Source organism: Gymnoscopelus braueri (genome assembly GCF_963280865.1).
Source record: "Gymnoscopelus braueri genome assembly, chromosome: 16".
Lineage (NCBI taxonomy): Eukaryota > Metazoa > Chordata > Actinopteri > Myctophiformes > Myctophidae > Gymnoscopelus > Gymnoscopelus braueri.
The window spans coordinates 6,708,493-6,736,411 of NC_137616.1; the positions used below are offsets into that span (position 1 = coordinate 6,708,493).

Consider the following 27,919-nt stretch of genomic DNA (forward strand, 5'->3'; position numbering starts at 1 on the left):
TGGCGTGGCGTGGTGTGTGTGTGTGTGTGAGTTGGTGAGTGCAATCTGGGAAGACATTCAGTTTAAAAAAGGGGGGGAAATGTTTCAGTTTAACCCCAACCCCTAAGGCCTAACCTCTAATCGTTAGAGGGTTGGGAGTTATGCCGATTTATACTTAGTTGGGTGGGATGTCGTGCACCACAAATAGCAGATCTACAAGTTCGCAACGCCTCGCAGCAGAACATGTCGTGAGATTGTATATTAAAAAAACAAAGCGAAAGAAAAGGTAAGACAAATGAACCTTCATTGATCCCAGTGATGGAGGGAAATGCAGGTGTGATGGCTGCAACAGCAGTGAGAATGAAGTAGAGGTTCAGGTATAAGAGTAAAGGTCAATACATGCTCCATCCGACTTCCGTTTCATGGGCTGTCCGAACTAGTTAGGACAGTCAGGACATCTGGGGGTGCAGGGGTGTCCGGAAAAAAAAGCCCATCAGAAGTTCTGAATGGAGTCAAAATGTAGTCAAAATCTCCTCCTTTTCCGAAAGAAAATGCAGCATGTATTGCACTTAAGAGTCAAGAACCAAAGTTGAATCATGAGGTTAAATTGTGTATTTATATATAGCGCCTTTATCCAAAGCGCTTTACAACGTACATTGCATTCACCCACACATGGCAGAGGAAACCACGCAAGGCACCAACCTGCTCATCGGGAGCAATTTGAGGTTCAGTGTCTTGCTCAAGGACACTTCGACAGTAAAGCTGGCTCCAGACCAATCCAAATCGGCCCGACTTTGGGCCGATTTGGCTTCGGGAAGCGTCGGCCAGTCGGTTAGGGGTCCGTCGGCCAGTCGGTTAGGGGTCCGTCGGGACCTTTTCGGCCGACCCAGAGCCGACCGAACATGTTCAGCTTTTTAGCCGACTGGCAGAGCAGTGGCAGTGACAACAAAGGGCTGTCGGTGTTGCCAGATTATGTGAGAGAAACAAGCGACCATGTCTATGAAAACCTACATTCACTGTTTCTCGTTGTTGCTCCCAGAGAGAGAGAGAGAGATTGATTGATTTGACCTAGTTTTGCGCAGTTTTGGTGCGCAACACAACCCTCGTTTAAGTGAATTGCTTTCACCTGCTGCTGCTGTGTGGAGCGCAGTGGTGGAAAAAGTACTCAAATGTTTTACTTAAGTAAAAGTATCAATACTGCAATGTAGAAGTACTCCGTTACAAGTAAAAGTCCCGAATTAAAAATGTACTTGAGTGAAAGTACAAAAGTATTGGTATCAAAATGTACTTAAAGTACCAAAAGTAAAAGTACTCAAATGTTTGAAAATAGCAGATCTACAAGCTCACAACGCGTTGCTTCGCGACGCGTTGTGAGCTTGTAGATCGGCTATTTTCAAATAGCCTAGGTATAAAATAGAGCTAAAGTGGTTACTGTATGTTTTATAATGTAATAATTTATATCTGCAAAGTAACTAATAACTAAAGTTTTCAAATAATTGTAGTGGAGTAAAAGTAGAATATTTTCCTCAGAGATGTATGGAGTAGAAGTAAAAGTACTGAAAATTAGAAATACTCCAGTAAAGTAAAAAATCCTCAAAAGTGTACTTAAGTACAGTACTTGAGTAAATGTACTTAGTTACTTTACACCACTGGCGGAGTGTGCGCTACAGGGCATATCTCCAAGCCAGGGTGACCTACCCAGGCTCATGAAATTCATATGCAGGCATAGTAGCCAATTAGAATGAAATCCGCAAAAACGGACTCATATACTGATACAGAACCATATATTGGCTATTATATTATGGCTGTCGGGTGGAAATCTTGTATGTTCCTTTTTTATTATTATTTAAAAACAATTTAAAATCGTGAAAATAGCCAATCTACAAGCTGTAATTATTAATAATTAAGAAATACTATATTTTAAAGAGTGAAAAATCAACTAAAGTCATTATTAGTGCAAGTTCATTCACATTTCATTTGAATGAAAATAACTTGTGGGTAAAATACATTCTGTGAATCTAATGTGATTAATGTGACCCCTACTTCAGTCAGTGAAGTCCAGGGCTGAATGTGACATATTGAGACCTATATAACTAAATATTGGTCATTTGCCAACACATTATTTTGTGAAATAAATGGGTTATATTTCACAGATAGTTATACTATTCTTATAATATATTAAAATACAATGATCCTTAACCTTCAAGTTAAATGCATTATTTCCGTGGACTTAAAAATCATTTTTGGACTTAAAAATCATTATTATTTTTTTGGATGGCCTTCCTGCCCTGGCAGGAAGATCGGGCAGGGCCTTTGTGCCCTCCAAAAAATTACAACACCAAAGGCCAAGTGGCCTTGCCCCTAAAATGACGAAATTCCAGGCTTGAATGCAATAGATGTACTCTGAGTCTGTTACAAGTAAAAGTCCAGAATTCAACATTTACTTGAGTAAAAGTACTAAAGTATTGGTATAAAAATGTACTTAAAGTACCAAAAGTAAAAGTACAAAAATGTTTGAAAATAGCAGATCTACAAGCTCAGAACGCGTGCATCGCAACACGTTGTGAGCTTGTAGATCTGCTATTTTCAAATAGCTTATAGGTATAAAATAGGGCTAAAGTGGTTAATGTATGTTTCATAATGATTTATATCTGCAAAGTAACTAGTAACTAAACATTTCAAATAATTGTTGTGGAGTACAAGTATAGACAATTGGAAATACTCCAGTAAAGTAAAAGTACCTCAAAATTGTACTTAAGTACAGTACTTGAGTAAATGTACTAGTTACTTACACCACTGCACGTCAGTGAAGAAAAAACGCTGGGAACATCCCTAAGTGGCTTTGCAGGGAAACAAGCCCAAAGTCGCTTATAATAAGCAGACCTGGCAACGCTGGCAGGCTAAAAGTCAAATTAGCACATGAATGGCCAGTCGGCTGACAGACTTAAATGCCAACTTTTGCCAACCGAATACCAGTCTGTTGCAGTCTGGAGTAGTCTGCAATAGTCTGGACGAGTCTGTTTGGTGCGGAGTTGCCTTTAACACAGAGGGAGCCTGCAGGATCGAACCGGCAACCTTCCGATTCCTGACCGGCCGCAACTACCTCCTGAGCCACTGTTGGTTACCACTTTATCCATAAAACGGAACCTTTATTGTTCATGTTTCACCTTAACCCATTAAGACCGGGAACACATCTGTGTAACCACTTAAACCATTATTTTATACTTTGGCTATTTTTTAAAGATCTTGAAAATGTGTGCAAATCCTTGAATACATATATTTTTAAAGCGGACATTTGTAACTCAAATCTTTGCTAATGGGGGTCCCTGGAACGAAATATTTTGAGATGGGGGTTGGCGGCCAAATGCATATAATTTTGGGGGTCCTTGACATGAAAAGGTTCGAGCACCACTGATATAGCAACATATGTTTGTCAGAAAACCGTTAGGATTTAGAAGACATTTTGTAGATGCGTTCCCGGATTGCATGAGTTAATTCCCCTTCTGAAGGGAGGGGAATTAGATGAGATACAATAAACACTCAATCAAGTACAACCAGACACCATGCAGTATAACATTACATGCACAGCCTCCAGCACTGCGCAGTAACCCATGTTCATAACAAAAGAATGTGAGTCAGTTTGGAAAACCAATTAAACATACAGTAAGGTAAAGTAAGGTAAGGTCTCCTGCTGGATACATCTGACTGAGCATTTAGATGATTCACCGCAAAGCTCTCCACTGGCAAGAGCTGATCAGACGTAAAAAAGAAAAAAGGAAACCGTATTATGCACTACAGTAGAATATAAAATACCCCAAACATTCAGAATCCAGGTGGGGCTCAGGAGACGGCCCTTCGTTAGCTGGAAGCAAGCTGTCACGCTGTCAGGCAGCTGCTGTCACTGTGCTAATAGGCTCTCTGTGTGTGTGTGTGTGTGTGTGTGTGTGTGTGTGTGTGTGTGTGTGTGTGTGTGTGTGTGTGTGTGTGTGTGTGTGTGTGTGTGTGTGTGTGTGTGTGCGTGAGAGAGAGAGAGATACAGTAGAGAGGCAGGGAGAGAGGCATGAGGGAAGGAGAGGGAGAAGAGAGAAATAAAACAAGGCGGAGAGATAATAGAAAAAGAGTTGGAAAGATAAAGGGAAACAGGGCAGAGAGTGTCTTCAAGTTCGCTCAACTTTTGTTGACGTCTCATTACTTCTGCCTCTTTGGTTTCTGGTCTCACGTGGCAGCGTGATGATGATGATGATGTCACAGGTTACCTTGGTAACAAAACACAACAACAGAATGAAATACAGACCAATTCACAGACAAACGACCCTCTGATCATACTGACACAGACAGACAGACAGTGAGTACCCTTTAACCACTTAAACCCTATACTTTGTTGACCAGGATCCCCCCGAGATCTATACTTGGTCCCCTCCTTTTCCCCTCTACACCAGTGGTTCTCAAGCTTCTTCTTTTTTATTTCAAGGACCCTCGTGGACACCCACGGGTCCATTTGGTTCCAATTGTACACACTCAGAATTACAGAGCTGTATAAGCGTCCATTTGGAACCCCACCAAGGAACGCTGAGGGTCCCTGGACTCCACTTTGAAAACCACTGCTCTATACACTAAATCTCTTCCCCCAAAACTAACACGATGCAATGCGTTGTGAACGTTGCGGGATTGTAGATCTGCTATTTTCGCCCCAGAATTGGGAGGCATGGGATTGTAAAACGGAAGTTGAAAGTCAGGTAAAAAGATCATTTTTAGTGGCATTGCTACTAGGCCTGTCACAATTATTGCATAATCGCCTAATCGCAATCATTTAAGATAATCGCAATTATGTTTGCATAATCGTCATAATCGTTTCCAAATTGAACATTTTCCGAAAATAGCAGAAGTAGCAGATCAACAAGCTTTCAACATCATGACGCGTTGTAAGCTTGTTGATCTGCTATTTCTGCTATTTTTCGGCTATAAGATTATTAAATATGTCAGTAATTCTTTGTAATAATTCAGTTATATCTGCCCTGTGCTGCAACTTTTGATTACAAAGCCTAAAAAGCCAAATTTAATTAATCGTCAACTTAAATTTGTAATCGTGACAGCCCTATTGCTACTGGACTGTTAGTGGACAGTCAAGAGTGACGGAGAGAGGTGACGCCGGGCAGGGAGGGTGATATATGTCACTGCGCGTAGACTCCTTCAGGCTGGGGGCGGCACCTGTCAGCAGGGAATGGTGAGCGAGAGGAGTTGTAGGATGAAGGCATCTACACATCTTCCCGGTGGGGTATCCTCACTGGCAGGTGAGCCAGTATAAGGTACAGCAGCGGTGGAAAGCAGTAGGAGGAATTAATTGGCGTAACGACTTAATTGGGGAGAAAAAAGGCGTAAGAATAATTGGAAAAAAATAATACCCATTTTATCCAAAGAGGAGAGAGAACCCCACAAAGATAATTTATCGGCTTCAATTATACATTGTTCGAGTTCCACATTTCTCTGCTTATGTTTGTTGTTTGTTTCATCACTTCCCATTTCACTTGTTCATCCAAGTTCTCTCTCCTGATTGGATACAATTGCTGTCCAGTCCTAGAGATGTAATTCTCTATTTCCTAAAGAGCTGGACAGGTGGGGAGACCCCTGTTACTGAACAAACACTACTATCCGGAATATAGAGCTCTTTAGCACTTATTTTTAGCAAACCAATATCACTTACACCCCCTTTAAATTAACAAAGAGGATACATACACTTGCAGTGCAGTGCAGTGCAGTGCAGTGCAGTGCAGTGCAGTGCAGTACAGTTTAGTACAGTACAGTACGGTACAGTATAGGGCTGTAGGAGGAGGAGAATGTACAGCGAGAGTTTCCTGACTCTGATTTCCTGCTCCCCATGTATGCGCCTGGAACTGTTTAGTGCCTGGGTTCAGGGAGGACACTGTGTGTATTATGTGTGTGTGTGTGTGTGTGTGTGTGTGTGTGTGTGTGTGTGTGTGTGTGTGTGTGTGTGTGTGTGTGTGTGTGTGTGTGTGTGTGTGTGTGTGTGTGTGTGTGTGTGTGTGTGTGTGTGTGTGTGTGTGTGTGTGTGTGTGTGTGTGTGTGTGTGTGTGTGTGTGTGTTTTATTCCATAGCCCCGTTGAACTTGGAGATGCATATGAACTCGGTTCACCCCAGACGAACCGTTTTGCGGCAGCACCAGAGCTGCGTTTGGGTGACCTAGTTTTCCCTTTTCCCTGCACCATATAGACCTACGTATACTGTACGAGCCTGGGTGCTAATTTAACTCAGACTTTATTATATATATGTATATATGCATAACACAGTTATTACCTCCACCAGGCTAGAATGGCCGGGTTGTGGGGATTATGTTTTCACCCCTGTCCGTGAACCTGTCTGTCTGTGAGCAGCTATCTCGGCAGCACTGATCGGCGTGAAACTTTGCACGGTCACTCCCAGTAGGCCAAGGAAGAACCTTTACCCCAAAATGTTTCAAATCAGCCTCATGTTGGCGATATAACGCTTGAACTATATACATTTTTACTCTGGAGTCCTTGGATCATGACAACTCCCTGTATAGGCCACGCCCATTTCCGGCTGCAAAAAGTTGTACAAAGTCTATTTCTTTTTTTCACTTCAAAAAATCTGCCGAACAGAGCGAATCAGTCTGGATTCCTTGTGTCCTGACGGCTGCACCTCATGACTGACTCAACCCTGGGTAGGCAAACCGGCCTGGTGGAGATTGACGCTCCGAGGAGCACACTTTTCTTGGGGAATGTGCAGGAAATACTTTCTCATATAACAAATAAACATTTCTTTATTTCTTTATTTCTTTATTTCTTTATTTCTTTATTTCTTTATTTCTTTATTTCTTTATTTCTTTATTTCTTTATTTCTTTATTTCTTATGTATTGGCATCTCACATAAGGACTGCATTTTCATCTCAGAACTCCACCAAACAAAACCACATCCCCCCCCCACACACACACACACACTTATGTACATAATAGGGAATATCCTCTTGGATAACGAAGCATGTAAATAAATGAAACAGGATGGATGCTGCGTGAGGCTGATGTTTGTCCTCAAACCAAAGGTCTTTCAAGGCGAAACAGAGGCAAGATATCTGAACCGAAACCTGGGTGTGAGTCATTCAGTCAGTCAGTCAGTCAGTCAGTCGGTCAGTCAGTCAGTCAGTAGGTCATACAGTTAGTTACTCAATCAGTCAGATAGTCAGTCATACTGTACATACATATCTCTGCTGTCCAGCAGAAACCAGCTAACTCCAAAATGTTCATTTTTCAGGAAATGAAAAAAAGTGGAGTTAGGAGGTTTTGTTCATCATTGATAAGAACAGCTGAATGGACCTCCAAGCTCACAATGAGGTTAGAGGTCAAAAGGGGGTGGAGCCTGGAGTCAGCAAAAACTCTAGGCTAGCAGAAAGTTTGAGGATCCAATGGAGTTAGCTGGTTTTGTCAGAAGCGTTTTTTAATGCTTTTCATTGGTTCAATATTTGTTTTTCCAACACACAGACGTAAAGGGTGTTCAATGGCCCTGATTTATGGAAAAAAATGCAAAAGCGTCAAAATGGAGTTAAATGGTTTCTGCCGGACAGCAACGATATATAGAGTCATTCAGTCAGTCAGTCAGTCAGTCAGCCGTACAGTACAGTACAGTACAGTACAGTACAGTACAGTACAGTACAGTACAGTACAGTACAGTACAGTACAGTACAGTACAGTACAGTACAGTACAGTACAGTCAGTCAGTCAGTCAGTCAGTCTGCTAACCCTGACATGTTGTCATACTCATACACACATGCACACACAGCTTCATGTTTAATAACAGCAGCAACACAAGGCTTAACGGAGAGAAACAGCACGGAAAATGAAACAGCTCTTTGTGTCTGTGCCTCGTCTGTATCTCAGAGTGACGTATACCCCTACCCCCACCCTGCACCACCACCACCACCACCCCCACCCTGCAGCACCACCACCACCCCTCCCTCCTGTAATCTCTCTCCCACTTCTTTCTACAGGAGGCGTTGATTTTTACTCCTGGTTCATCCTCCTCTGTCTGTCTGCATGCCGCCTGGACAAAGCAATGCTTTGGACTCTACTCTGAAAGGTGTGTGTGTGTGTGTGTGCATGAATTTGCGAGTCTAATTCTGTTTGTGTGTGACTGCTGCATGCATGTTTGTGTATGTTTGTATGAGTTTGTGAGTGAGTGAGTGACTGACTGACTGACTGGCTGGGTGTTTCTATGCACTACTTGCATACATGTGTGTCAGTCTATCAGGGTGTGTGTGTGTGTGTGTGTGTGTGTGTGTGTGTGTGTGTGTGTGTGTGTGTGTGTGTGTGTGTGTGTGTGTGTGTGTGTGTGTGTGTGTGTGTGTGTGTGTGTGTGTGTGTGTGTGTGTGTGTGTGTGTGTGTGTGTGTGTGTGTGTGTGTGCGCGTGCGTGCGCGTGAGTGTGCATGCGTGCGTGCGTGTGTGTGTGTGCGCGCGTGATCTTTAGGTAGGAGTATAAGTTTTAGGAGTATAGTTCCCAGGACCCACCACGTGCTCGCGTGCGCACTCACTCACACACACACACACACACACACACACACACACACACACGTGCGCACAAAGGTTCATTTAACAGGGGTTAATGTACAGCCACAACAAAGCAGAGCAGAGGGGTGGGGTCAGGGGGGGTGGGGGGGTTTGAGGTGGAGGTGGAGGGGGTGGGGCAGCAGGGTGAAGGGCTCTCTCTCTCTCTCTCTCTCGCTCTCTCTCTCCCTCCCTCTCTCTCTCTCTCTCTCTCTCTCAGTCTGTGGCCCCACCCTCCCCGGAATTCTTTACAGCGCGGGAGCTGTTTACAAGCGCTCCTTAACGCAGAGAGAGGAGTTCCTTGGGTTCATGTAGAGGAGGAGGAGGGTGAATGGAGGGAGAGGGAGGGAGAGAGGGATGGGGGGAGGAGGGGAAGATGGGGGGGTGGGAGGGAGGGAGACCTGCAGACCGGAGAGGAAAAAACGCTCCATGCAGAAGACAATGAGAGAGAACCGCCTCCCGTATAAGTGCAGACCCCAGACCCCTGCATGGGAGGACTGCTATTTTATTTTTTATTTGTCATCCCTTTTCTGTCTTTCTTTGTTTCCTGAGTGTCTGAGTTTAAAATAATAGCCTACATTTTTGCTGGCATGTGAGAAAAAAAACATGGCATCGATAGATGGCACTTGTCTTTGTATTATATAGTACATTTTTCACACACACACACACACACACACACACACACACACACACACACACACACACACACACACACACACACACACACACACACACACGCCTCATACGCACGCACGCACGCACACACACACACACACACACACACACACACACACACACACACACACACACACACACACACACACACACACACACACACACACACACACACACACACTCACTCACTCACTCTGTATAGCCTACTTATAATTTAAAAAAATGAATTTTAAATCTAACTAAATACTGTATAGCTGTGATGAACAGCTGAACACAGTTATTTAAAAATGCATTTGTATGTGCAGTAGAGTCTGAAACTGTGAGGACACCATGGATATTAAAGTTCATACCAGGCTGTGTTGTGAGATTTCCAACATTACAGTTCATATCAGGCTGTGTGCTGTGATATTTCCAACAACGTACAGTTCATACCAGGCTGAATGTGTTGCTGAATACTGTCCTGTCATGACCTCATCTTTAGGGACAAACTCTGTTTTTGTTTTTTTGCGTGCTCTTCCTCCTTTATAACTCGGTAATACCACGGTGTGTGTCACTTCTGCCTTCAAGCTGCAGTACAGTCAGGTACATGTAGACAAATATGAATATGCAAATAAAGAGGAAAAACTAGATAGATTTTTTTGGGGGGGGGGCTAAAATTTTGGTTTAATAAAAATGTAAATTTTCCTCAAATAAACATTGCTGTATCTCCTCTCTTGCTTGATTGATTTCAATCTTTTGTCATGAATGACAAAATATAATCTGATGTAAAAAATTAACTAACTCAACTGCAGTATGTATTTATATATAGCCTATGTGCATGCATGCCTTGTCTCTCTCTCACACACACACACACACACACACACACACACACACACACACACACACACACACACACACACACACACACACACACACACACACACACACACACACACACACACACGCACGCACACACAGACAGCACACACAGACAGACACGTGTGTGTGCATGCATGAGACAAGGCATGCATGCATACACATGGGTGTGTGACACACACACACACACACACACGCACGCACGCACGCACGCACGCACGCACGCACGCACGCACGCACGCACGCACACACACACACACACACACACACACACACACACACACACACACACACACACACACACACTCTCTCTCCCTTCCATCCCTCTCTCTTCCTCTCTCTCCCTCCCACACTCCCCCCTCCTTCTCTCTCTCTCTCCCTCCCTCCCTCCACCCCTCCTACTCTCCCTCCCTCCCTCTCTCTCTCTCTCTCTTCCAGTCTGTGTATCAACCTTTCCCCCAGTTCGGGTGCACCGAGTTCACCGGGTTTACTCTGACACCGCTGACTCTCCCGCGCCACGCCCCCCGACAGCCACGCACCCCCGTCTCGGCCAATGGCGTACCGATCACGTAGAGCTCGCACACGCCCCGTGGCGCCCATTGGCCGACGGTCGCTACACCTTTGTTTTCTGATTGGTGGCGTGTTACCACCCCGCCAGACTGCTCAGGGTTGCCACGTCCGCTTATTATAAGCAACCGTCGGCTTGTTTTTCTATAAAGTCACCTTTTTTCGGCTTGTTTCTAAGGTGTAGTTGACTATTTGAGCTTGTTTCTTAAATGTTTTTTTTTTAAATTTTAAGCACAGGATAAAAATATACATTTCTGTTCAAATATATGGGTTGCTAAAACATTTTTCAAAAACAAACAGACAGACATACATACAGGTGTGTCAATTGTTACAGGTATAATGCATAGTTTTCTATGCATTTCGGGTTTTTGGGGGGGTTTGACCCCCACATTTTTCCGGCCGCGCGGCTTTGCCGCGCGCCCAGGATAGGTGTCCCTTATTTCAATCTCTGGGAGTTGGCAACCCTAACCTTGCCATACCTTAGCTTTTGCTGGACACTGGACACTGGACATACACACAAAATAAACTGGTACAGTGAAAAGAATATGATGTCAAAATCTACATTTTCTTGTGTGTTACAAAATCGAGAAATCCAAAATAGGACCGTCATTGTTATGGCGGCCCCTTGGACTTTTGGTATTTTGCTGAGTGGCCCCTGAGCCATCTTAAGTTGAGTAGCCCTGGTATAGTTTGTTGATTACTTTTGATGCAGTAATGGTCTTTCTCTTTTCTTTCTTTTTTAGGTATTAAAAAAGGCCTTAAGTCCTATAATTGTCACTTCACTGTCATCTGGGGACCCCCCAAGCATCATGTTGGGGGTCCCCTGGGGGTCCCGACCTACAGGTTGACAACCACTGAGTTAGAGTGCTCATGTGGCCTGTAGTTGCTTTTTTGGGGCTTGTTTTTCCTAGACCTGGTTGCTTATTCCTCTCACAGAATCTGGCAACACTGGTGGGTGAATTGAGTTTGGTGTTGTTTTTTCTCTTCCCTCAGCTGAGAGCTGAGGCTGGTCTGTGTGTTGGCAGACAGACAGGACTCAGGATACTTTACTATTGGAGGATCAGTGGCAAGCATTGCATTGCATTGCTGCTACTATACTGTCTTTTTATTGTATTTTTTTTTGCTTTTTATTATTAATTCTGTTTTTATTTTATTTTACATTTTTGTAATCAACAACACTTTTATGCTTGTATGCTCACTTTTACAACGCAAACTATTCCAGGACAGTCCTCCTATAGCCAGGTAAGTTGCGTTTATAAATTGCATCGTTTATTATAGGGCTGCATTATTTATTATGGGGCTTTATTATAGGGCTTTATTATATATATTATATTATTATTTATTATTATTGTATAATATATAATATATTATGTATTATATATTATATATTATATATTATATATTATATATTATATATTATATATCATATATTATTTTTATATTATACTATATATTATATTATTTGTAGGCTTTATTATATATATATTATTATTATATTATATATTATATGTTATTATATTATTATTATATTATATTATATATAGGCATTATTTTAGGGCTTCTGTTATATTGCATTAAGTTTTTGGTGTTATCATTAAGCTGGTTTTCACTCATAACACTGTTTAAGACAAGTCTGCTGCACAAGTATTTTTTACAACTGCATCGGATGCTGTCAGCTCAGTTCAGTTGCTAAAAATTTGGTGGAGCGTTTTCTTTTTTTTTCTCCCCTCCAATGTGGGCTGGTTTATTTAAGGTCAGATTGAAGCTGTGGATTCATTCTGCAGCCCAACAATGTGATCTCACTGTGTTATTATCTTATTACATGTATTATATGTTATTATATGCTCCCCCAACACTTAAAGTGACTGCATTGCAACGTTGTCCCTGCTGAAAAAACCAGCACAGACCAGCTTATGGTGGTTGCTGGTTTTAGCTGGTTTTAGCTGGTATTAGCTGGTCTTAGCTGGTCTTAAGCTGGTTTAGATGGCATACCAGGCTGGACAAGCTGGTCAGGCTGGTCAGGCTGGTTTGCCAGTGTAGTTGGTTAGCTGGTCACTAAGCTGGATTCTGCTGGTCTTTGCTGGTCAGCCAGCTGGCTGGCTGGACTGACCAGCAAAGCCAAGCTGGTAGCTGGTCTTTGCTGGTCAAATGGGTGGACTGCCCAGCAAAGACCAGCTTACCAGCTAGACTTAGCTGGTCAGATGGCTGGACACTGGACAGACCAGCAAAGACCAGCTTAGCAGCTGGTCAAGTTTGGTTAGATCCCGATCCAACATGTGGATCGGGACTCCCAGGGGGGTCCCCACGTGATTTGGGGGTGGTCCCCACCCAGATGACAGTGAAGTGATAATTTAAGGACCTTTAAGACCTTTTTAGTACCAAAAAAAAACCCACCATTACTGCATCAAAAGTAATCAACAAACTATACTATAAAAAAATGTCAAACATTGGCCAAATTGTCTAACAATAATAATAATATAAGAAAACATTTTGAAAATAGCAGATCTACAAGCTCACAACACCTTCCTTGCGAGGCGTTGTGAGCTTGAAGATCTGCTATTTTCACAATAGAGTCAAACTAAACGTAATGCATCAACTCCTACATTCCAAGTGCTTTAAGGGTGGGGGGTCCCCAGTTCAAATAATGATTATTTTGGGACGTCGCGGCCTGAAATGGTTGAGGACCACTGGGTTAGATCACGTGTGTGTTTCCCAAAACAGTGGGTCGGGGCCCATTTGTGGGTCATGTACACATCACGAGGAAAGATCCCTTTTTTTGTTTCCTACAAAAATATATTACTATATTATTTCAAAACATTTCCCACCCAAAAATCTAAAATCTTCATCAATAAAAAAACAAATAAATACAAAATCTAAGAAATTCCATCAATTAATAAAAAAAAGCATGCAGTGAAAATAGCAGATCTACAAGCGTTGTGAGCTTGCAGATCTGCTATTTTAACTAGTTTGGATCCCGGGGAGACATCATACCTGCCATTAGACTGTGAAGATTTTCTTCTGTTACAATTGCCCCCCCCCCCAGTATATACAGTATATTTTATTGTATTGTATTGTATTGTATTGTATTGTATTGTATTGCATTGTATTTTACTTTACATTTCTTGTCCTTTTCTTGTGATGTGACATAAATATTATATTTAATAATAATAATAATAATAATAATAATAATAATAATAATGTATTATTATTATCATGACAACGTTCATCCAAACTTATTTACTTAATTTCGCAATTGGCAAATAATATGCTAGTTTGATTCTAAATAACACTTTTTTTTGCTATGGTTACCAAAATGAACAGATCTACAGATCTACATCTTGTCGCAATTTGACGTGTTGTGAGCTTGTACATCTGTTTTTACAGAGAAGTGGGCCCTTTATGGGCCCTGAGCAGTGTTGCCATATCTGCTTATTATAAGTGACTTTGGGCTTGTTTTTCTGTAAAGTTGCTTGTAAATATTAGTGAAATATTTCACTTATTATTTTTGAAAATAGCAGATATACAAGCTCACAATGTGTTGCAAATGCGACGCACTGTGAGCTTGTAGATCGGCTATTTTCAAATAGGTTTAAATGTCGCTTCTTTTGGGCTTAATTTTTTTCACAGACCTGGCTGCTTATTTCTCTCACAAAATCTGGCAACACTGTCTCAGCAGGCTCGTGACCCTTGAACTCTATGCTCGCGACCGCTCGCGATACGCGGGGAGAATGAATGCTGTCTGAGCAGGCTGCAGCTCTTCACTTCAGTAGAAAGTTTATTGCGTTGCTTTGGATTCATCAAAAATAATTATAAACCGGCTTCAGAGAAGATAAAAGAAAGAAGAAGAAGCGGCGGACATTTTAGGTGAGTGTTGACACACAGAAATACTATTTATGTAGGCGTTTTAGCCTACTATTACTGTATTGATAATTAAGTGCGTAGGCTGCTGTGTTCGAAGTCAATCACAAGTGACTCATGTCATGACCCAACTCTACACATTTAGTTATTTAATTTGTCTTGATAAAGGGATTATGACAATAATTACAATAAATTATAGTGGGAATATACAATATAATTTATACTATAGGCCACTACTGCTTGCCTGTGTGCCGCTCAAAACTAAATTCAGAATATGACGTGTGTGTGTGTGTGTGTGTGTGTGTGTGTGTGTGTGGACACACGCTTTCAGTGATGAAGCTACAGAGTGTTTTAATATCCCGTGAACTCTGAACATTAATGATTCCCTTGTCTGTCTGTCTGTCTGTGTGTGTGTGTGTGTGTGTGTGTGTGTGTGTGTGTTATTATTACACATTTCTTTGGCTGCAGTGGCCAAAATGAATGGTTTGCAGCCCTACTAAAAGAGAAAAAGGAACCCAGAGAGAACCATTATGTGTTATGCCCCCCCCCCCTCCCACAAAGAGAAGAAAACAGTTTGAAGGTAAAGTGATATTTTTGTTAAATGTTAAAGTAATCATTGCTTGTTCAGTAACAGGGGTCTCCCAGACTCTCCACCTCTTTAGTAAGCCGAAAATGCATTTCCAGGAATACCAAATTTAACCAATCAGAACTCATACAGGATACAGGATAAATAAGTTACAATTGGAAGTGATGACACAAAGAAGTGGGCATACAAAATTTGAACCCATTTAGACCAGGAACGCATCTGTGTAATTGTTTTGATTTCTTTGGCTAGACCTTTGGCTTCAAAAATAGCAGATCTACAAGCTCATAGCGCGACACCGAGTGGCGCGCTATGAGCATGTAGATCTGCTATTTTTGAAAATCTTTGAATATATATGTTTTAAAGTGAACATTTGTACCTCAAATCTTTTTCCTTTTATGTTCAAAAAACTTTTAGGATTTAGAGAGCATTTTTAGAATCGGCCCCAGGTCTTAATGGGTTAAAGCTGCACTATGTAACTTTCCTCTTCTACCCCGGATTTGAACCCGGTTTCCTGAGCAAGTGCTGTAACCTTTTACCATTGAGCTAATAGAGCCTGCCTGCTTGCTCAGGTGATACATTGAATCTTGACCATCAGATCAAAATTCATGTCAGATCCTGTGTCTAGGTGAGACATGACCTTTGACACTATCTAAATGTCTCAATAGAAGAGCAGGGAGACTAAATACAACCACCCCAATTATATAAGTTATATTGTATTATTTGTATTAACATACTCTAACATACAGATTGTATAAGTTATATTGTATTAATATACTCTACGATACAGGTTGCATAAAATTACATTTTATTCCACTTTAACTTTCTAACAAAAAACATCTTGTTTTATCCAAAATATATTACTTGCACTACCTTTAGACTCTGACTCGTCTGAATACGGTGGAGATGCTGTTGTTCCCCAAGCTATCCACGACGAAATGTCAAGTACAGTCATACCCAGAAGAAGGCCAAAGAGTTGGAGCTGGACCTACAGCATCTTAAAACTAAGTAAGCAATGACTAATGTTAACGAAACAGTTGCATGAGTTTGCTCTTCTCTTTTTGTATATATCGATATGTTGGTTATTTGTTCTCATGTTCTTTTTTACTTAGATCTTGACCACAAATGTTAAAAAACATTATATAGAAAGCATGTTAAATGGAGTGGACAGATGCTAGGCTCATTATTAAACTGGTATCCTAGGCATACATCAATTCAGTTTTTATTTTTTATTTTTCCGTACCCTGTTCATGCTTTAAGATGCAACAAATTAGAGATTGCAAAACAGAAACTGGAGGAAGGGCCCCAATATAGCTCTGCAGCAAAGCCTGACATCCCTGCTGCAGATAAGCAAACCAGTGACAGCATAGGTGTGTTTAGACAGTGATACTGTTCTACGGAAAATGGTGACAATGTGTACAATATAAGTACTGTGATACTGCCAAAAGGAGCTTAAATATGATTCTCTACATTTTCAGTTGCAACTTCCTCCGTTTCCTCTTCCCCCGAGTCAGACAATTTGGCATCGACACCTGGGATGTTTGACGTCAACGGTGACAAGGTATTGAAGTACATACAGTGTAGGACATTTCAAAGGACATTTCAAAAATAGGCAACGTGTCATGATGCATCGTGAGCTTGTAGATCAGCTATGTTTTGCTATTTTTGAACAATTTTTTAACAGTTTTGCCTATGGCATGAACAAAATAGGGATGCCGGGTGGAAAAGGTTAATTTCACTACTATTTTACCAGCTAGAATGTAATCCAATGACAATGTACTGTATAAGAATTACTTCAACTCTCCCCACCTACAGTATAGACAGTTGTAGAATTCTGTACTAAATGTAATCCAACAATTAACATCTTCTCTATTGGAGGTCCATGGCACCAACTCTTTTCTAAATGGGTCCACATTTGGGGGTCCTTGAAAATGTAATTTCTTTACAGTAAATTCTGTTTGAAGTGGGCCTGCTTTTGTCAAAAATGAGTCTGAAATGTCATGGTAAAATGTTTTTTAATTTCTAAAACATGTGTTGTTTTCTTCTGTTTCAGGTCCAGATTGGCTCTGGTGTGTGGCTCGAAAAGGAGATCTGGAAGATGGTGGCAGCAAACACCAAGGACTCCCTGTTCATGAAGGAGCTTGCTGTTGCCATTTGGGGGACAACAACCCTGAAGACCATGCAGGAGCCTTACAAAGAATGCCCCACTAGCAAGGGGGAGGCCAAACCCCCCTGACCGCAGGACTCAGAAGAGGTATGTTTACTGAGGGGTGGGGGGGTTCATTATGACTTGATCTCATAATTCAATCTGCTCTGTGCATGACTGTAGTTCTCTTTTCCAGAAGGTGGAATTCCCGTTAGCGTTACCTGTTCAGTTTTTCATACCTTCATTTGGTTGTCTCAGCAGCATACTGTTTCAACCAGAAACACATATGGAGATGTTGGTTGTTTCCAATTTATATCTGCTGCCGAGCCAATCAAATGAAGCTATGAAAAACTGATCGGGAAACGGGAATGTCACCTTCTGGAAAAGAGATTATATTAAGCTTATTAATCAATCATAAAAGAAAATACTCTATTGTAATAAAATCGATTTTATGGCTGAAAGAAATGCCGATCTACAAGCTTGCAACTCGTTGGACGTGTTGTGAGCTTGTAGATCAAAAAAGTAATCAATAGAATAATCGCAAGTAGAATAATTGGTAGTGGCAGCCCTACATGCATGTGTGGCAGGGGTAGCTTTTTCCCCCAAATTGTTGTTGTCCATTGTAGCCATCTGACTTATTGCCTGCCCACTGTCCACCCACCTTTTTCATTCAAATGCATGTTTTCTAACTGAACTGAAACACGGGGTTAAAAAAACACTTCACCCCATTTTCAACTCATCTTCATATAATTGGTCCTCACTAATACACATTTTAAGATGGCACCATTTATGTCTACTCACTCTGTGTTTCGTTGATAGGTCGTGGACAGTTTAGAAACCTGCCTACCTTTGACATCATCGGTAGGCAGGTTTGGTCATTTAGAACAACTTTATTTGTTCATTATTAATGCAAGAACAATGGCTTCTACTTCTGCATGCAAACTTTCCAGGTAGAGACACACTGTAGTTTCTATTAGCTTGGAATCTCCATTGGTGATGTCACTGGTAGGCAGGTTTCTGAACTGTCCACATTCCACCAATGAGTGGCAGAACGAGTAGACAGAAATGGTGCCATTGTATAATGAACATTAGCGAGGATCAGTTAGTTATATGAAGATAAGGTTGAAAATGGGTGAAGTTTAAGTTACTTTAAGTTTTTCTCAAAACATCACAATTCATTTAACTCACCCCATGCAGTATATTGCTAATTATATTTGTTTTATTGTTGGGGGTTCTTGTTTGTTTTCTTTCAGACTGTTTCCATTGGTGGCTGCAGGGGCAGAACATTCTCACAAAGAGGAAGGCCATGGACCATGGCCAGGACATCAATAGAAAGGACAAGAAATTGTGTGTCTGTGTAGGGGGGGGGGTAATGCTTTATAGCGCCACCAGCAGGCCGATTTTTGCAAGACACATTTTTGGCTGCAACTTTACAGATGTTTTCCAAACATCACACACATCGGTATACAGTATCTCCATAGTCATGTAATCAAGACGGATCTGTCCAATTTTTCATATTCTCTCACTCTTTTCCAGTCATTTGAACACTGTGTGTGTGTTAGTGTGTTCCTCAGGTTGAAGTTCATGTATTTATGTGTTTATTTATACATTTATTTGTTATTTAAATGTTGTTTTTGAGGGTTTTTTATAAGTGTTTAATAAATTATTGTTATGTATGAAATTGATACATGATTATTTATGACTTTGTGGATTTTGCTCACTTTTATATAGGCTACTGTAGGCTACTGTTTTTTAAATATACCACGTGCTGTGGGCACCTGGCTGAAATTCACCATGATCATGCATCCTCTCCAGCAAAGTTGGTCACTGCATATCCAGAATACACCTGAATACACATAAATACCAGATAGCAGCTTAAACCAGCTTAAACCAGCTACCAGCTAAACCATCATAAATACCAGCTACCAGCTTAAACCAGCTAAACCATCATAAATACCAGCTACCAGCTTAAACCAGCTAAACCATCAAAAATACCAGCTACCAGCTTAAACCATCAAAAATACCAGCTACCAGCTTAAACCAGCTAAACCATCATAAATACCAGCTACCAGCTTAAACCATCAAAAATACCAGCTACCAGCTTAAACCAGCTACCAGTTTAAACCAGCAAAACCTACCACCTTAAGCTGGTCAACCACCAAGACCAGCTTAAGGTGTGTTTTGGACGTCCAAAACACACCTTAAGGTGGTCAACCACCAAGACCAGCTAAAACCAGCTGGTCCAGCTTAGGCTGGTCTAAGCTGGTTTTTTCAGCAGGGGTATCATAAAGTTTCTGATCCTTTTACTGTCAACACATTGTTGCAATGTGATGAGAGTTAATTTCCCTTGTTTAATTAATTGGGACCATCATGGACTATATCATCACATCATCACAGGTTGAAACATTATGAATTCATTCAGTTCATTTTTATGGATTTTCTTGTTTACACATAAATGCCGGAGACTTTGTTCATTGGTTTTTAGATGCTGTTTCGCAGCGAGGAATTCGTCATGTATCCCATAGTATTGATTGGAATGTAGACGTTGTTGTTGCTATATTTATATGATGACTGTAGTTTGCTGTGTGGTTTCAGATTTGTTTGGGTGTTGTTGAGTTTTTCTTGTGTAGGCTACATGCACATGTCTTTGTTAGGCTCAGTCTCATAATTAATTAATTGAGCCACACCACCAGTTTCCAATTTAGTTTTCTTTCCCTTTTTTTCACCCTGTTCTCCAATTATTTGTCTATTTCCCATGTTTATTTGTCGTGTGTTTATTTTTGCATGATGTGGTGCGGCTGTCAAATCCAATCTAACGGTTGAATAAATAAATGGTCCGTTATGTTGTGATGAGAGTCAGTCTCTCATGGGCTCAGTTCTCTAAAAACACATTATGATGACTTTTGTTTTCACAAGTACTTCCTGGTGGGGGCAGGGGGGGCTTCCTCCTCCTGTGTGTGCATGTTAATACGTGGGGGGTGGGGAGGGGGGGGGGGTTGATTTGGCACGCCCCCCCCCCATCCTCGCACCCCCAGTCCAGTGTTATGTGAGATATTGGGCGTACCCTCTCTGATGGCTGTGCTGCAGTGAGTGGGCCCCACCACCTCTAGGTCTGTCTGTCTGTCTGTCTGTCTGTCTGTCTGTGTCTGTCTCTCTCTCTCTCTCTCTCTCTCTCTCTCTCTCTCTCTCTCTCTCTCTCTCTCTCTCTCTCTCTCTCTGCCTGTATCTTTCTTTACCTTTTTCTGCTCTGTCTCACTTTATTTTCTCCCCCTCTCTCTGCCTTTCTTTACACACGCGCTGTCTGTCTGTCTGTCTGTCTGTCTGTCTGTCTGTCTGTCTGTCTGTCTGTCTGTCTGTCTGTCTGTCTGTCTGTCTGTCTGTCTGTCTGTCTGTCTGTCTGTCTGTCTGTCTGTCTGTCTGTCTGTCTGTCTGTCTGTCTCTCTCTCTCTCTCTCTCCATCCCTCAGTCTGTCTCTCTCTACCTCGCTCAAATATCTCTGTCTCTTTTTTCCAGCACACACACACACACACACACACACACACACACACACACACACACACACACACACACACACACACACACACACACACACACACACACACACACACACACACACACACACACACACACACACACGCACACACACACACACACTCCCTGTCTGTCTCCATCCCTCTTTTCCTCTTCTTCTGTCTCTCTCCTCCCATTCGCTCTGATGCCTGCCCCCCCCACACATCTTGTCTCCCCTACTCTCCTTTCTCTCTCTCTTCTCTGTGTCCCTCTTTACCCTCCCTCCCTCTCTCCTTCCTCCACCCTTCCTGTCTCTCTTCCTCCTCGCACCCCCTCTCTTCTCTCTCTCTCTCTCTCTCTCTCTCTCTCTCTCTCTCTCTCTCTCTCTCTCTCTCTCTCTCTCTCTCTCTCTCTCTGCCAGCAGCAGTACTTGTAGTAGAACAGATGCCAGTTAACTTATATCTCAGCGCTGCACTCAGAAGCCCCTTTGTTCCTGTATTTGGATTCACCTCATGTGCACTCTGGTCGATAGTTATATTTATAAATACTCTTGTGTCTACAGCCATGATACTTACCGCATGCGCTGCAGCGCACCTCTCAGTGTGTGCAGCTTATGTGGAATTGCGGTTGTTCTTTTGAGTTGTGTTATTATTTATTTATAACTAATACCTTTTGAGTTGTGTTGTGTCGTTGTGCAGTGTTTGTGGATTCACTGTGGCTTGTCTTTTTTTCCTCCTTCATCTTCTTCAAGTGAAGCAAAGCTCTATTTCACTGTTCTGTTCTATTCTATGATGATACCATTATTTGATGAAGTCCTTTATTGCTCCCAGTGAGAGAGCACTGTACAGTTTACAGTAGGGCTGCTCAATACTGTATATCGATATCATATTGATATCGTGATATGAGGAGATTGGATATTGTCTGGGATTTGGGATGTCGTAATATAGTGATATAGTGACATAAGTTGTCTTTTCCTGGTTGTAATCACTGTTCAGCGCTAGTATTTCCTCTCAGTCCCTCCCTGTCCAATTAACCTGTGTGATATCACACAGGAGGTCGTTAGGGAGCAGCTGGAAGGCTGTAAAGAAAGCTAAATGTCAACAGCAGCAGTGCAGAGCTGGTGGTGGGTGTGCCCCCGTGGTTGAGTGGCTAAACGTGCATGCCGCGTGCTTTGCTTGTGATGTCACAAGTTTGAGTTGTGGGTAGCTCCAGGCCTCCAGTTCCTGTTGCTCATTATCAGTCAGGGTGCATACATGAGGCACTTTTTCATCACATAAGATGAAAGTAAAAGTAATTTGACTCACCTCAGAACCTGTAGAATGATTTTCTTTTTAAACTCACGGCTCCGGGGTTGCCTGGTGGCTCAGCCCCCCTAGTGCACAGACCATATACCCCCATCCGGGTTCGAATCCGACCCCCCTCTTGTATTTCTTTCTCTCTGCCCTGGGTTTCCTGTCTCGGAAAACGGAAAAAAGGAGATATAAATTGGACCGCGACCCAAAGATGGGTCAAACAAACCCACTGTTTGGGAAACAGTGAATGACGTTCCGTGTTCCATGTGTTATCTGCAGGTCGACCACATGGACTCCAGTCCGCAGGCTGGGACCATGGAGCGGCTGGCCTATTGCGGTGGTACTGGTACCACCAGTACCTTCGAGTACCACGACCTGGAGGCGGCTGAGGCCCTCGTCAGCATGAGCTTCTGGTGTCAGCGGTCCAATCAGCACAAGCCACGCCCACTGACCCCTACCTCAGACTCCTGTGACTCCCTGCACCTCCCCCAAGAAGGGAGTCCCCCCGACACTCCAAAGGACATGATCGCATTGTCCTCGCTGGTGAGGGAGCGTGCACGCGTGCACACACACACACACACACACACACACACACACACACACACACACACACACACACACACACACACATGCACACTCACACGCACGCACACACACACACACACACACACACACACACACACACACACACACACACACACACACACACACACACACACACACACACACACACACACACACCTGGTGAGGACACTTACAGTCGAATAATATGATTGTGAAATCTACCATATCGTTGTTGTCGGGCAGAAACCTCTTATCTCCATATTCTAACTTTTTGTGTTTTTTCATAATTTAATGCCCTACTTGATCATACTTCAGCGTCACACAAAAGCATCAAAAGAAGCTATTCCTATTTTTCTATTAGAATCCTGAAGAGTAACAGTTTTGGACATTTCCACCCAACATAGACGATATAATGAGTACTTCTACACACACACACACACACACACACACACACACACACACACACACACACACACACACACACACACACACACACACACACACACACACACACACACACACACACACACACACACACACACACACACAGACGATGAAGCCGTATCGTAACGTAAGGTGTGTGTTTTGTGTCTCCCCTCAGTGCATGACTCCACCTCACAGTCCAAGCTTCGCCGAGACCTCCACAGCCACAGCCACGGCAGTCGTTGCCACAGCCCCGGGACCGGTGCCGGCCCTGAGCCGGCCCAGGCTCTGCGTTGGCATCCCTCAGCCGGGCGCCGCCCGCCCCTCCTCTGTCGCCCACACGCCCGCCTCAGAACCCCAGCCCCTGCTCGCCCCATCCGCGGACTGGTCGGGCAGAGCCATGGCCACCAGCGTTATCAGACACACGGCCGACCGCTCCCCTCGGAACCCCGGCGGCAACACCATCATCAACAACAACAACAACAACATTCCTCCGGTCGCCACCGTCCGGCGTGCCGTAGACACCTCCCCGCAGTTACCCACAAGCCCCTGCTTCACGGCGGCCCCTCCTCCCTCGGAACCCATCCCCATGGAGACGGAGGCGGTGCGGAGCGTCGCCGGTCAGCGTCCGGCGGAAGAGGAAGTGTGCTCTCCGTCTTGTCCGGAGGCCGCGACCCCCGCCTCTCCTTCCTCGCGGCCCGCGTCGTCTTCCTCCCTCTGCTCCTCCCCTCCGCTGCTCTGCCAAGTGTTTCCGGTGAGCGGGCGGCCGGGGATGATCTCCGCCTTCGTCCAGGCCCCGGTTCAGGTTCAGGCCCAGAAGCACCACCTCCTCCATCACCACCACCACGCCTCCTCCCCGCCCTCCGCCTGCACCCCTACCTCCTCCTCCTCGCCGCCGTTCCCCTCGGCCACGCCCATCCTGGTGGGCTCGCCGGTCCCTCAGGGGACGGTGATGTTCGTGGTCCCTCAGAACATGATGCACCAGACCCACTCCTCCCAGGGGGGCCACCAGACGGCCACCGTCATGACCCTGGGCAGCACCAAGCTGCTGCCCCTGGCCCCCGCCCCCGTTTACATGCCTTCCGGACCCACGGGGGGCGGTGCCCACAGCGGCGCCGCCCAGGCCGACTTCTCCCGCCGGAGGAACTACGTCTGCAACTTCGCCGGCTGTAAGAAGACGTACTTCAAAAGCTCACACCTCAAGGCTCACCTCCGCACACACACAGGTAATGGTGATGCAGTGTCACGTGACTGCTAGTGTAGATGTAGAGCATGCTACTCTCCAGTAAGGCAGTGGTTCTCAACCTGTGGATCGGGACCCCCAGGGGCTCCCCACATGATTTTCTTTTCTTTTGGGGGGGGGGGGGTCCCCAGATGACAGTGAAGTGACAATTTAAGGCCTTTTAAGACCTTTTTAATGCAAAAAAAAAGAAAAGAAGGAAGAATAGAAAAAGACCATTACTGCATAAAAGGTAATCAACAAACTGTACTATCAAAACTGGTCAAACATTGGCCAAATTGTCAAATAATATAAGGAAGAAGCAAACATTTTGAAAATTGCTGATCTACGAGCTTGTAGATCTGATATTTTCACAATATTTATATGTGGAACTGAGTCAAACAAAATTGAATGCCTCAACTTCTACAATTCCAAGTGCTTGTCAGGATGGGGGGGGGGGGGGGGGGTTAAAATGGTAGTGCCATTCTGTTACTGTTTGAGTCACTGTGTGTGACCGTACCCTAGAGCTGTCCCAGTAACTCAGCTCACATAAAAGTTACAATTCGGGACTTATTTGAATCAATAAAACATTATTTAAACCAATCTGTATGGTACAGTATGTTAATACGATATAAATATCACATCTACAACGGTTGCCTGCGGTCTTCCTACTCTGCCATTGAGAAAGTTAGACCCTGGTGTCAGGTAGGGACACCTGCTGGTTGACAATGTTATGGCATTATATGAATGGACCAAAGGATGGATTATAGCTTCCTGTGCACTTACGTCATATTCATGGCCAGTATTTCTTCCCTGGTGTGTCCAATAAAGTTGAATTCTCAAAATGTTCTTTGAAAACACCTTTTTTGAAAGATGGATGTGTCAGTAACAGAATGTGTTTCTTGTCTTTCCGCAGGTGAGAAACCGTTCAGCTGCCACTGGGAGGGCTGCGACAAGAAGTTCGCCCGCTCCGACGAGCTCTCCCGCCACCGCCGCACGCACACGGGCGAGAAGAAGTTTGTGTGCAACGTGTGCGACCGCCGCTTCATGCGGAGCGACCACTTGACCAAACACGCCCGCCGTCACATGACCGCCAAGAGGACGGCGATGGCGGCGCCGAGCGCGACGTGGACCTCCTCCGCCGAGATGCGCGGCAGCGACACGCAAAACAAAGTGCCGCTGCCCATGGGTCAGTCGAGGGCCCCCGGCGTCGCCCTCGGCATGCTCGTGCCCGCAACCAATTAACTCATAACCGCACAGTTTAATGGCTCAACGACACAGGACCACCTCAGGACCAGGGTGGGGGGACACTTAACACCAGCCAACCTGCCGACAACCACGTGCCGGTTGACTCTTCGGTTGTAGATGGGTATGTTTCTAATGTACTGGCCGCATTTGGCAACCAGACATCATTCATAGGTTCTATCAAGATGTTTGGTATATTATTATACTCTACTCAGGGTTCGATTTGTAAAAGAATAAATAAAAAACACAGTGGGGGCATTTTTTTAACCACTTGAGCCCTATACTTCTTAGTACGTCAAACAGTGAAAACAACGGATTTACAATCAAACAAAACGCGCTGCGATGCGACACGTTTTGAACCCGTAGATCGGATATTTTTTGTTATATTTGAAAGATCCTAATCAAATTTGGACAAATTATAAGAATTTGCCAAAATACGGATCCCAGGGTTAGTGTGGTTAACATACTTTTTTTTATTACATTGTAAAATTGTGATGTTATCAAACTTAACTATGAAACATATCAGACAGTCTACATTTCCCACAAAAGAAATGCATGTTTAATTCGGGTCTGACCCCTGCCCCCCAGCAAATCGAACCCTGATTCTACTCTACTGGCCACTTTGGCGGGTAGCCGGCCAAGCCATCGCGTGGTTGTGTTCCATGTTAGACCATGCTTTGGATGGTGGAGTTGTTAAAACGGTTGGTTTGTGTGTTGTTGTTGTTGTTGTTTTTTTTGTTGTTTTTTTTACAGTTCCATTCGATGGGAACGTTGAGTTTCCCTACTCTGCTCAGGATAATACCTCTCTCCAAACACACAATGACTCAAAACAACAGGCTGCTATTCATTCATACATGGACGGATTACAAAACAAAACCTTGACGTTGCACTGGATTTTTTATTATCATGCTTGTTTTGTACTTTATACATGTAAGCTACATGTTTACCCAATGTGTATATTGTAATGTTTAGCAAAATGTATGCACTCTTTTTTTGCCAAAGCCTCTGTAATGTGCTTCTATTAGTCTACTTCTGTTTGTCTGTGACTGTATATACAATGTAAATATTGATATCTATATGAATGTTATGTGTATTCCAATCTGCATTTATTGACAATACATGAGTATCATCTTATTGATATGTTAAAAATGTCAGTGGACAGTATTTTTCACTGTGATACTACCTACTATGTTGCTTTACATATTATTATTATTATTATTTAATAAACATTTGTTAAAAAAAGTGCAGTTTTTTTTGATAGCTTGATTTGGCCTATAGTGTAGCCAGTAAGAAAATACCTCATGTTATTAAATGTTATTCTTAATAATGGCTTATTATATCTGAATAATCCACTTTCTGAACACTTGCCTGTAAGCAACGTTAAAGAATATGGCTTTTTTATAATAAAAAAAGAAAGAAAAAAAGAAATGCACCATTGAATCAGCATTGTGTGTTCTGGGTCACTTTTTTTCCACTTAACTACACATAAATGTCCTTTACAGTCTATTAGAGGCCAATATATATTTTTTTCTTTCAATCTGCATTCCTTGACGACAATGGGGCCTATTACGTATTCTGTTATACAACATTAGAGTTGTACAAAGGGAACTATTTTTTTCTTACACACAGATTTAAGGCAGAGCTTCCATAACTTAAACAAGTTTAACAGTGGCCTCTTTACCCGCTTAAACCCCACATGGGTAACCGGAGTCCCTCAGGGCTCAATACTAGTGTATTTTTCTGTTTTGGGTTTATTGTGGGGAAAGCTTTTGCTGAAAATAGCAGATCTACAAGCTCACAACGCGTCGCAGTGATTTTGTCGATCTGCTATTTTCTGTGAAAGCCTTTCCCACAATAAGGATACTGGGGTTTAAGTGGTTAAAAACATTATTATTATTAATACAGAGGGCCTTAAAATGTAGCCTATAAACCTGTACATGCACATAAAAAATGTCAAGGCCTTCTGTGAATTTTGAATAATAATAACGTTCAATATTAATATTTCATGGCCCTCTGTCATTTTTTGTATATCTCCAAATAAATCAAGGCACATGACAAACGTCTCTAATTAAAAAGTGAAGGAAAAAATACCCTATGCGACCACCGCTCTGTACACAGCGTTGCCAGATTTTGTGAGAGAAATAAGCAACTATGTCTAGGAAAACAAGCCCCAAAAGAAGCGACTAGGCACTACTGCCATTTGAAAATAGCAAATAGCTCACAACGCGTCACGATGTGACGCGTTGTGAGCTTGTAGATCTGCTATTTTCAAAACGGCTTGGAAAAAAAAATAGATTTTTTAAAACATTCTAACAACACAAATCTGGTAGGGGCTCCCTGGCACAAAAACATACATTTTCATATGGGGAGAGGACTGGGGTCCATGACATGGACAAAATTGAGAACCACTGGTTTAAATAATAATAATTAC

At 43.0% G+C, this 27,919-nt stretch overlaps 2 protein-coding genes across 2 annotated transcripts; both read left to right on the plus strand.

The window, feature by feature from the left end:
• The first annotated feature begins 11,659 nt into the window (after positions 1-11,659).
• Positions 11,660-26,934, plus strand: LOC308103921 (Krueppel-like factor 11). Its single transcript, XM_080454130.1, has 4 exons — positions 11,660-11,890; positions 22,317-22,580; positions 23,203-24,250; positions 25,160-26,934. Exons 1-4 carry the CDS (start codon positions 11,840-11,842, stop codon positions 25,486-25,488), a joined length of 1,692 nt encoding a protein of 563 aa, XP_080310256.1. The 5' UTR covers positions 11,660-11,839; the 3' UTR covers positions 25,489-26,934.
• On the plus strand, positions 14,373-19,114 carry LOC308103411 (uncharacterized protein). Its single transcript, XM_080453369.1, has 6 exons — positions 14,373-14,512; positions 14,975-15,086; positions 15,969-16,097; positions 16,568-16,650; positions 17,143-17,343; positions 18,489-19,114. The coding sequence occupies exons 2-5, from the start codon at positions 14,987-14,989 to the stop codon at positions 17,323-17,325; spliced, it is 495 nt and encodes a 164-aa protein (XP_080309495.1). The 5' UTR covers positions 14,373-14,512; positions 14,975-14,986; the 3' UTR covers positions 17,326-17,343; positions 18,489-19,114.
• Positions 26,935-27,919: the final 985 nt, after the last annotated feature.